Source organism: Onychostoma macrolepis, chromosome 05 (genome assembly GCF_012432095.1).
Source record: "Onychostoma macrolepis isolate SWU-2019 chromosome 05, ASM1243209v1, whole genome shotgun sequence".
NCBI classification, from domain to species: Eukaryota; Metazoa; Chordata; class Actinopteri; order Cypriniformes; family Cyprinidae; genus Onychostoma; species Onychostoma macrolepis.
The window spans coordinates 21056538-21067472 of record NC_081159.1 but is presented as its reverse complement, the minus strand read 5'-3'; the positions used below and the strand labels follow the sequence as shown (position 1 = coordinate 21067472).

The 10935-nt window shown below is 38.9% G+C and overlaps 1 protein-coding gene across 2 annotated transcripts in view; it reads right to left on the bottom strand.

Moving 5' to 3' along the window:
- The window catches only part of si:dkey-61l1.4 (collagen alpha-1(I) chain), a 49709-nt gene that overhangs the window by 4206 nt on the left and 34568 nt on the right, over positions 1-10935 (bottom strand). For both annotated transcript variants that reach the window (XM_058775779.1, XM_058775780.1), the window contains 37 exons: positions 10761-10805; positions 10594-10647; positions 10384-10491; positions 10182-10235; positions 9943-9996; positions 9535-9579; positions 9391-9444; positions 9199-9243; positions 8403-8456; positions 8163-8216; positions 8025-8078; positions 7879-7932; positions 7731-7784; positions 7588-7632; positions 7440-7484; positions 6925-7032; positions 6763-6816; positions 6630-6683; positions 6304-6357; positions 6087-6194; positions 5483-5536; positions 5256-5363; positions 5091-5144; positions 4923-4976; positions 4759-4812; positions 4504-4557; positions 4316-4423; positions 2053-2106; positions 1848-1901; positions 1660-1713; positions 1436-1489; positions 1289-1342; positions 722-775; positions 578-631; positions 444-497; positions 259-312; positions 114-167 (listed from right to left, as the gene is read on the bottom strand). In XM_058775779.1, the coding sequence (XP_058631762.1) occupies positions 114-167; positions 259-312; positions 444-497; positions 578-631; positions 722-775; positions 1289-1342; positions 1436-1489; positions 1660-1713; positions 1848-1901; positions 2053-2106; positions 4316-4423; positions 4504-4557; positions 4759-4812; positions 4923-4976; positions 5091-5144; positions 5256-5363; positions 5483-5536; positions 6087-6194; positions 6304-6357; positions 6630-6683; positions 6763-6816; positions 6925-7032; positions 7440-7484; positions 7588-7632; positions 7731-7784; positions 7879-7932; positions 8025-8078; positions 8163-8216; positions 8403-8456; positions 9199-9243; positions 9391-9444; positions 9535-9579; positions 9943-9996; positions 10182-10235; positions 10384-10491; positions 10594-10647; positions 10761-10805 (2223 nt within the window). The remainder of the gene's footprint in view (positions 1-113; positions 168-258; positions 313-443; positions 498-577; positions 632-721; positions 776-1288; positions 1343-1435; positions 1490-1659; positions 1714-1847; positions 1902-2052; positions 2107-4315; positions 4424-4503; positions 4558-4758; positions 4813-4922; positions 4977-5090; positions 5145-5255; positions 5364-5482; positions 5537-6086; positions 6195-6303; positions 6358-6629; positions 6684-6762; positions 6817-6924; positions 7033-7439; positions 7485-7587; positions 7633-7730; positions 7785-7878; positions 7933-8024; positions 8079-8162; positions 8217-8402; positions 8457-9198; positions 9244-9390; positions 9445-9534; positions 9580-9942; positions 9997-10181; positions 10236-10383; positions 10492-10593; positions 10648-10760; positions 10806-10935) is intronic.

The following is a 10935-nucleotide window of genomic DNA, read 5'->3' as shown; positions in this document are numbered from 1 at the left end:
CAGTTCAAAAAAAGTAAAAATTCATTGGGTAACAGTCAAAAACAGGCAATTATTTGGAAAATAATATATTTTTGATTTGCTTTTCCATTTAATGCAGTGTGGTAATAACTTACAGGCATCCCTGGTAGACCTGGGGTCCCTCTTTGACCTGTTGGGCCAATATCCCCCTAAAAGAGGCACAAATTATTATATTATTCTACATGCCAGCAGTCTCATTGTACATTTACTGTACATGCATATCTAAATACTGTATATCACCTGCTCTCCCTTTAGCCCCTGTCTCCCTATTTCCCCAGTTAGGCCCTGCTCCCCCTGAAATAAACCAATAGATAGAAGTCAGACACAACAACTAACACTTTCAGTATTTATGCACACAAAATACTAATAGGTGCCTCGAGCCTTTTCAGTTTCTTCTAGCATTTGATTAAGATGAATGAAGGTACCTTCAGTCCATCGCCCCCTGGAGGACCAAGTGGCCCAAGTTCCCCCTTCTCTCCCTATAGACAGAAAGAAGAGTAAGCCTCAAGGTTCTCAGTTTTGTCAGTTCTAATATGACTTTTCTATTAAAGTCCCAAACCTCAAAGCCTTTTTCACCACTCTCTCCTTTCTCGCCTCGAATGCCTGGTAAACCCTGAAACAATAAATGTAGACCACCAATGAATATTCTCATCATCATCTTGCATATATATCTTATGTACATTACCCATATGTATTCATTTACATATTGTCCTGGTCTGCCAGGGGGTCCAGTCTTTCCCATTGCTCCCTGTTGGCTCTGTTACACATCAAACAAAAGCTGTTTATACAGTAATTTGTGATGAACATCATGCCAATATGTGACCCTGGACGACAAAACCAGTCTTAAGTGTAAATTTTTGAAATTGAGATTTGTACATCTTCTTAAAGCTGAATTAATAAGCTTTCCATTGATGTATGGTTTGTTCGGATAGGACAATATTTGGCTGAGATACAACTATTTGAAAATCTGGAATCTGAGGGTGCAAAAAAATCGAAATATTGAGAAAATCGCCTTTAAAGTTGTCCAAATAAAGTTATTAGCAATGCATATTACTAATCAAAAATTAAGTTTTAAAACATTTACGGTAAGAAATTTACAAAATATCTTCATGGAACATGATCTTTACTTAATATCCTAATGATTTTTGGCATAAAAGAAAAATTGATCATTTTGATTGATTATACCCCAGCGACTTAAGACTGGTTTTGTGCTCCAGGGTCACATATAGGTTTAGCTGCATTTAAAAATGACTAATTAATAAATTAGTACCTTCTCCCCTCTAGGTCCTCTGAGACCCCTCTGACCAGCTTTTCCCTTTTTCCCCTAACAGTCAAAGAATAATTCCAATTGTTCTGTTAATGTTGGAAATATTTCCCGCAAACACACACACAAAAAAAACCTTAACACTGTACTTACTCTCTTCCCAGCATGCCCAGGTTTTCCAGGAGGTCCATCTAGACCATCATTTCCCTGAAAATTAGAAAAGTATATATACAGTAAGACTGACTGTTACAGTGATTAGTGGTAATATTTTCAGAAATTAACAGAGCAACTAGAGAAGGAAAAAGTGAATGTCATGATATCAGATTGCAAATTCAATCCTAACATACGATTAATAAAGAGATTAAGATCACTCTGACCTTCTGACCTTTCGGTCCATCCATTCCCTGAGGCCCAGATTTGCCAGTTGAACCCTAAAACATTAATAATACATAATAAAACAGAAATAATACATAATTCCTAGTCTTCAGGTGGTGAAAGAATATCACCATTTAGATGCTGATTCATTGCAGAATGTTCCTTGATATTAAATCACACAAATACTGACTTGTGGCCCTGGTGGGCCAACAGGGCCATCAGCTCCCATTTCTCCTGGAAGTCCCTGGAAATAACAGCACAATGCAATTAAATTAATAAAAATAAAAATTTCTGAATTTTGATCATACGCAAAGAACATTAAAATATTGCTATTTAACATAATTTGACTAAATTCCAGTTTCTGCAGTTTGGACAATCTTATGTTGAAATTCTACCTCATTTCCTGGTAATGCAGAGGGTCCTTTGGTACCAGGAAGGCCAGATGGTCCCTAGACAAGAGACAATCATCAGCGGACATCAAGCAGACTTTAGACACTCGTTTTAAAAATGCTTCTTTAGAATCAAAATGAGCTTTATTGCCAGGTATGTTTACACATACGAGGAATTTGTTTTTTGTTTTTGAATTTGACAGAAGCTTCCACAGTGCAACAGAATGACAGTGACAGGACAAAAACAGATAATAAAAGAATAAAAATAGAACAAGTAAATAAGGAATAACAATATACAAATTGACAATTGTATGTACAGGTATATTACAATAGACAGTTTTGTATGTACAGGTATATTATGTGCAAATTTGAAATGTAGACTAAGTATGTGTGTTAGATAAATAAGTGTACAAGTGTATAAATAGTGTTGTGTGTTCTAGCGTCGACCAGATGGCAACAGTTCAAAGAGGGAGTGTGCTGGATGTGAGGGGTCCAGAGTGATTTTGCCAGCCCATTTGCTCACTCTGGATGAGTACAGTTCTTGGAGAGTAGGGAGGATTGTACCAATGATTTGCTCAGTAGTCCGGACTACCCTCTGTAGTCTTCTGAGGTCAGATTTGGTAGCTGAGCTCAACCAGAAAGTTACTGAAGTGCAGAGGACGGATTCAATGATGATGGAGTAGAACTGTTTCAGCAGCTTCTGTGGCAGGTTGAACTTCCTCAGCTGGTGAAGGAAGTAAAACCTCTGCTGGGCCTTTTTAAGTCAATGTGAGTGTCCTACTTTAGGTCCTGGAAGATGGTGGTGCCCAGGAACCTGAAGGACTCCACTGTCATTACAGTGCTGTTCATGATTGAGAGTGAGGGGAGTGAAGGGGGGTTTCTCCTGAAGTCCACGGTCATCTCCACTGTTTTGAGCGTGTTGAGCTCCAGGTCGTTAAGACTGCACCAGACAGCCAGCTCTTTAACCTCCTGTCTGTAAGCAGACTCGTCACCGTCCTGAATGAGGCCGATGAGTGTGTTGTCGTGTGGTGCGGAGCTTGACAGAGGGGTCTTTAGAGGTGCAGTCGTTGGTGTAGAGGGAGAAGAGCAGTGGGGAGAGAACACAGCCCTGAGGAGCTCCAGTGCTGATCGTACGGGTGCTGGATGTGTATTTTCCCAGCCTCACTAGCTGCTGCCTGTCTGTCAGGAAGCTGTTAACAGACGGAGGTGGGCACGAAGAGCTGAGTTAGTTTGGGCAGGAGGAGGCTTGGGATGATGGTGTTAAAAGCTGAGCTGAAGTCCACAAACAGGATCCTCACATAAGTCCCTGGTCTGTCTAGGTCTTGCAGAACATAATGCAGTCCCATGTTGACTGCATCGTCCACAGACCTGTTTGCTCTGTAGGCAAACTGAAGAGGGTCCAGTAATGTCCTTCAGGTGGGCCAGAACCAGTTTTTCAAATGACTTCATGACCACAGACGTTAGAGCCACAGGCCTGTAGTCATTTAGTCCTGTAATTTTGGATTTCTTTGGGATGATGGTGGAGCGTTTGAAGCATGAAGGGACTTTGCACAGTTCCAGTGATCTGTTGAAGATCTGTGAGAAGATAGGGGCCAGCTGGTCAGCACAGGATTTCAGACAGGCTGGTGTAACACAATCTGAGCCTGGTGCTTTTTTCCTTTTCTGCTTCCGGAAGACCTGGAGCACATCGTCTTCGCTGATCTGAAGTGCAGGTGTGGGGGAGATGGGGGTTGCAGGAGGTGTTAATGGTTGTGTGGAGAGGTGTTCAGAGCGGATGTGGGGTGTTTTTTCAAACCTGCAGTAGAACTCATTCAGATCATCTGCCAGTTGTTGATTCTCCACAGTGCTGGGGGATGGTGTCTTGTAGTTGGTGATCTCTTTCAGACCTTTCCACACTGATACTGAGTCGCTAGAAGTGAACTGAATCCTTAGTTTTTCAGAATAATTCCTCTTTGCCTCTCTGATCTCCTTTTCCAGTGTGTATTTGGCCTGTTTATACAAGACTTTGTCCCCCTTCCTGTAAGAATCTTCTTTGGCCTGATGGGGCTGTCTGAGTTTTACAGTGAACCATGGTTTGTCGTTGTTGTAAGTTAAATGAGTCCTGGTAGGAATGCACATATCTTCACAGAAACTGATATAAGATGTTACAGTCTCTGTAAGCTCGTCCAGATCATTGGCAGCAGCTTCAAAACACTCCAATCATTGAGGTTGAAACAGAAACCTTTCTGAAATCAATTCATTTAGAGCCTAATTTAATTTAGAGCCTCACCATCTGCCCTGGAGGTCCTTGTCTTCCTGGTTCACCTTTTGGTCCCTCTTGTCCCGGCATACCCTTTGGACCAAATAAGCCCTCGGGGCCTCTGGGACCCACAGCTCCCTGCAATATCAGTATAATTTATCCGCTGAAAATCTAGCACTGTAACCGGGATTTACCTTGAAATGGTTAGCCGTACTAACCTGAGGTCCTGCCTTCCCCATAACCCCTTGTAAGCCTCTCTGCCCAGCTATTCCCTGTAGATGAAACAAAAACATAATGACTTTAATTTGACATTGAGAGGTTCCCCTCAGTTCCTGTAATCTTATATAGCAGCCAATATGTATGCAAAAAAGGGCAGTGAGAGAAATGAGGCATCTCTGTCTTATTCCCAGCTCACAATTCAAATGTTATTTTACCCACACTGTTGTATTATAGAAAACAGTCATTGATTTTACCCGATTGCCTTGATCTCCTGGATGGCCAGGTTCCCCAGGTGATCCAGTTTCCCCCTTATGAAACAAAGAGCAAGTCTGTTACATTAAGAAATGCATAAGAGTAATCCTGATCTACTACAAGGAAACTTGATGAAAGAAACTTGAGGAAGAAAAGGGAGCAATACCTTTGGGCCCGGTGAACCATTTGCTCCTGGTGGTCCCCGAAGGCCTATCAAACCCTGCATTGAAAGCCAACTTAGAAACTCAACCAACCCACTCCAAAAGTGTGTTTTTCTTGTCAAAAACTACAATCATGTAAGTTGATTTAGGTGCATCTTATATAAAAATCATACCTCTAGACCCATCAAACCCGATGGACCAGACTTTCCTATGAATCCATTCTGACCCTGGTGAAGAGACAATCATTAATCTACTACATACTGTATTAACAGTACATACTGTAATAGTTAGGTTGGTCTGTCCAACAGAAATGGATTTTGCTCAGTAAGATCACTAACTTGTGGTCCAGTGTAGCCTTTATTCCCCTTCAGTCCTCTCTCTCCTCTGTCCCCTAAAAATCCAGATGGGCCTTGTCGTCCAGAGAACCCTCTATGTCCAGGGTCACCCTGTTTGAATAAGAATATAGTTACTTCACTTTGTGTAGAAACTGGTCATAGTATAGACCTTTACAGCTTATCTTATGAAATATTACTTTGTATTACTTAGTATTGTGCAATTATTTTACCTTTTGTCCTTTAGGCCCAGGGTCGCCAATATCACCTGGAGGTCCAATACCTCCCTATATATGAAGCATCATACTCATTATAATTTATTGTCATGCACTTTAAAAGAACAAGGATGTTTAAGATATATACACTACTCTTTGGGGTCAGTAAGATTACAATTTTTTTTTTTAAAGAACTCTCTTATGTTCACCAGGGATGTATTCATTTGATCAAAAAAAATCTAATAAAAACAATAATATTTTGAAATATTATTACAATTTAAAAATGACAGTTTTCTATTTCAATCTATTTTAAAAGGTAATTAATTATTCTGATGGAAAAGCTGAATTTTCAGCAGCCATTACTCCAATCTTCAGTGTCAAACATTTCTTATTATTATCAGTGTTAAAAAAACAGTTGTGCTGCTTAATATTTTTGTGAAAACAGACATGTGTAATATTAAAAAAATATTTTGTAACATTATACATGTCTTTTCTGTCACTTTTGAAGTCCTTACTAAATAAAATCATTTGTTTCTTTTAAAATAATTCTTAATGACCACAAATTTAGCATAGTGAGGCTTAATAATGAGACTTGAAGCCTCATGTAACCACTGTCACTGACCTCTTTGCCACGTGTTCCTGGTGTGCCCTGCATTCCCTGAGAGCCCTGAGGTCCCTGTTCTCCCGGATGGCCAATTGGACCAGGCTTCCCAATGGGTCCAGATGATCCCTAAAATCAAATACCCTAGTTAAATCATTTAAATTGGAAAAATCCTGGCGTGTAAGATGACAGATTTGATGGTTTTGATGGATGCATTTAAAGCAGTATCAACACTTACATGTTCTCCTTTTGGCCCTGTTGGCCCCTCAAAACCAACTGGACCAGGATGGCCCTAGAGCAGAAAGAGTGAATAAACTGTATGATAATTTTACTAAAACAAGATGGGGTAGCTAATGCATCACACTTTAACAAAAATCCTTAGCACTTATGCTATGTTCCTTATATCAAAATATTCTCATGCCTTTGTTAAAAACATACTAAACCAGAGATCAAGTCGCTTTCATTTTTGGTAAGCTGCCCAAGAAAAGAAGAAGTTGATTCAGGGAACTTAAACAGGATGCCTTCTAATAGCAGGTAATTCTGCATAAATTGAAATGAACCAACCTGTGGTCCATCCAATCCAACAGATCCAGGGTCACCTGAAGGTCCTGGCAATCCCTAAAGAAGAGCATTATAAATCAAATGCTTAATCCTGTGTTATGTAACATGTTTTAGTCAATTGAAATGCTTACAATACCTGCCCTCCTTTCTCTCCTGCTTGACCAACCATTCCACTTGTTCCCGGTGAACCCTGAAGAATAGCAGAATATGATCAGAAACTCAGATTGTAACTTTCTCTTAAAATTCTTTGAAAACTATCTTAAAAATTCAATAATCAAAATGAGGGGTACCCACTCACTGGCAATCCAATTGGTCCTTGTTTTCCCTGTGGCCCCCGAGGCCCCTGGCTCCCTGGGGGGCCTGGCTTTCCAGCTACTCCTTCAATCCCTGGCAGTCCTGAGGGCCCCTGAATCGACACATAGACACAAAAACACAAACACGTGTACAACATGTAATGAACAACAATTCCTGAAATGCTATGATCTTTTGACATTCAATAGTGCTGACTGCATAAAAAGCATAATGTTCATCAGCATTAGGCAATGAGATTCTTTCACAATTAATATAAAATATATAGAAACTAATTTTGCATTTCAATACAATACGAATTTTGCATTTCAATACAAAATACACATACTATTTTAAAATGACGTATTGTATAATATACATGCAATACATGGTGTATTACATATAAACAAATATTATGAAATATTGCAGTTTAAAATGACTTTTTATACTTTAATTACTTTCAATGTATTCTTTTTCCTGCTTCTCAAAAATCTAAATGTATAATTTAAACTGAGGGCTACATACAGGGAGTCCTCGCAAACCAGCAGGACCCGTTTCCCCTTGGCGACCCTAAAAAAAAAAAATGTTGAAAACATTATTGATAACATCTCTGAATATAAAAAAAACAGTGCTATTCAATAATTTGGCTCTATGAATGGAGAAGTAACTTCACCGGTGGTCCACGTGGGCCCCTCTCACCAGCCGGGCCTCGTAAACCCTTAAAAGTTTAACAAGGTAACAATTGTTTTAGAAAAGAAATGACCAAAATGTCATAACATTAACGATACTTAACAGATGACATTCAAATCAACTTACAGGTAGCCCTCTTTGCCCTGGTGGACCCAGAGGACCCCTGACACCAGGTTCACCCTGCAGATGCACATTCACACAATATATGTGATACAACATCCAGAATGATCAGAGAAAAATTCATAGTAAAATATTTACAGCAGAAAGCTCTAACCCTCTCTCCAATGTGACCTGGCTGTCCACGAAGGCCTGTGGCTCCTGGATAACCCTGAGAGCAAGAAAACAGCATATAGAATCAAATCGCTGCGACAAGCCGATCATGAATTTCTGGACTGGTTTATGCGGGATAGTGCCACTTACATACATGCCTACAGGCCCTTGAGCACCTGCAATGCCTGGTTTTCCAGTGAAGCCCTGATAACAAACACACAGTGGTGATATATGTGAACACTGCATTAATTACATTATTGCAGCAATACAATGCTTTGAGAGGCTTACCTTCTCACCAGGAGGACCTTGAGTGCCATCTTGGCCTGGTCGTCCAGGTGGGCCCTAATGAGAGGAGAAACCGTGAACTGGTGATGAACAGTTCTGTTTTCAGTAGATGTTAAGGAACAAGAATGAAAATGCCTTTGAATTGAAAATTCTGCGATGGTTTACTTTTCAAAGTTTGACTACTGCGTAAAATTTTCATTTTTAACAGTCCTTGCAATCAGTTTGTCCTGTTGTTATGCTCACCTGCGAGCCTGGAGGGCCTTGTTTTCCTGGTTCTCCAGTGATGCCCTTCAGGCCCTTTAGATGACAAATATTACAGAAGATATATGATATATGACATGAAAAATGAGTGAAAGACTAAAAAAGTCCACAATGAATATCGTTTGATGTAAAAGGAATTAAAATAGGACTCTTAACTATTTCTAGGCTACTAATCTAATTTGTGACATTGATCCTGTTAACTCCTTTTAGATTAAAATGTTCTTTCTTCCAATGAAACAAAAGATGTTCTTTAGATCATTCTCAAATGATGCTGGATCATATCATCATCAGGTTTTAAACACACTTGCTCATGCAGTTCATGTGCTGCTGTCAATAAAGCAAAAATGAGACAAAATAAATAATAAGACATTCTGAAATGTCATGCTGACAATTGAATTTGTAAAGGTACACAAAAATATAAAAGAGATACAAGATACAGATATATGATTCAGTCTACCAGTTTAACACTTACAAAAACCGTTTCAGGCTCTTGCTGTCATGCTGAAACAGAGATCATTCCTCCATGACAGAAGGACCAACCCAACAGGATGTTTAAGACCTTGTTAAGTTTAATATTCTCTGATCTTTCTGACCTCGACATGCCTGTATCAAGTGTTTCTCCTTCTTCTGAGGTCTAATGTTGGTAATAGCTCTTTCAAAGAATCATCTGCTATCATTACTGACCAGTCTTTACAACAAGCTTTTATTATAGCAGCAGTCTGCTCTCAACTGACTAATGTATCTCATAAAATATTTTGATTGATGATGAGAAACATACATCAGGTCCTTTATCCCCTGGGCTTCCAACAGAACCAGAAACACCCTGCAAGACAGATACATAAAATCAACACAATTTTGATTTCTTTCTCTGGTGTAATGGTAAAGCAAAGATTCATATATGAGAAATCACTATGACTGATTAAAAACAAAAACAAAAAAAAACTTGATATTAAATGTATGAAATGGGAACCTGTGTACCAGGCTTTCCTTCTGGTCCTTCGGCACCAACTGGACCTCGTAAACCCTGCAAAAACAGCAAAGTAAATGTGATCAATTCAATAAAACGTGAACCAAATAAATCTGGACTCAGTTTACTCAAATTAAATTTCCCTACCACTATTCCAGGTACACCAGGGGGACCGTGTTGGCCTGCTCGACCCTGAGCATACAGAAACAACGTGAGTGGTTGTGATCATATGATTTTGTTTATTCATAATACACAATGTTAAATATCTAGATTATTCATGAAACAAAACATATGAATAAATCTGAGACCATAATGAAAAAAATATATATAAGGATTTAAAACTAATTTCAATTTTCCTAATTTAAAACTGGACATTTAATTAATAAATATTTCCCAAATGAATGTGATTTATGTGAATTTTTCCATTATTGACTTTTTTCAATTGCTATTATTTTTTAAATGATAGATGGATTTTAGATGGATTTGCAAGTAGATGGTACAAGTGGTGGTCTCAGGATTTTTCAGACTTTTATATGAAACGAATAGCAAATTTACTCTGGATCCTCTGAGTCCTGTTCTTCCATAAACACCAGGTTCACCCCTGCTGCCCTTTGTTTCCAAAACAAAAAAAAAAGTAAAAAGGAAGAGATTTAGGTGCATATATTAGTAGGACACAGTGAAAGAGCCTTTGGCAGCATCATTTTTTAAAAGGAGCAATCACAGGTGGATTGATGTAAAATGTTGAGCTACAAGAATGCTTTTGGTTCCACCTGAAAGTCATAAAGCACTCTGACCTTTTGACCTTCTTTTCCAAGTGTTCCCTGAGGACCTACTTCACCATCTATACCCTGTGGGGAAAAAAGTGTGAGAGAAAAACAAATGTATTTTGCTAAGAAACCTTATTTTGAACCTCAGTTGTTAAGGATTATGCCATATATGCATATAAAGAATATAAAGTAAGGCATGTCACAGGGAATCTTCTGTGCAACTGTATACCTGGATACCTGGAGCACCTGGCTGACCTTTGACACCAGGTAAACCGGAGAGGCCTGACTGGCCCCTTTCACCCTGTGGACCCATGATGCCTGATGCTCCTTTTGGTCCCTAAAAACATACAGTACAATCATAAATAGGCAATTTCCTGAATCCTCCCATTATGCATTTAAAGCTTTAGTATTTTTGAATGTATTGTGTGCTGGTGATTACTTTTTTCCCCTTGGGTCCTCTGTCACCCTTCTCTCCATCTGGTCCCCTACTGCCCTGAATTTAGAGGCATTAATTATTGAGGTAATACATGATAAAGGACATATATTTACAAATATTAACTAAAATGTCAAATAAACATATGGTGAGATTTGAAACAGATATCTTACTGTGACACCTGGAAAGCCTTTTGGACCTGGATCTCCAGTTGTACCCTAAATGAATGAATGAATGCTAATTATTGACTCCTAACTGAATTATCATCAGCAAAAAATATATAAATAGATTTACTACTATACAAAACCAAAAACAGAAAAACTAGGCATGTTTCCAGCCTGTCAGTAC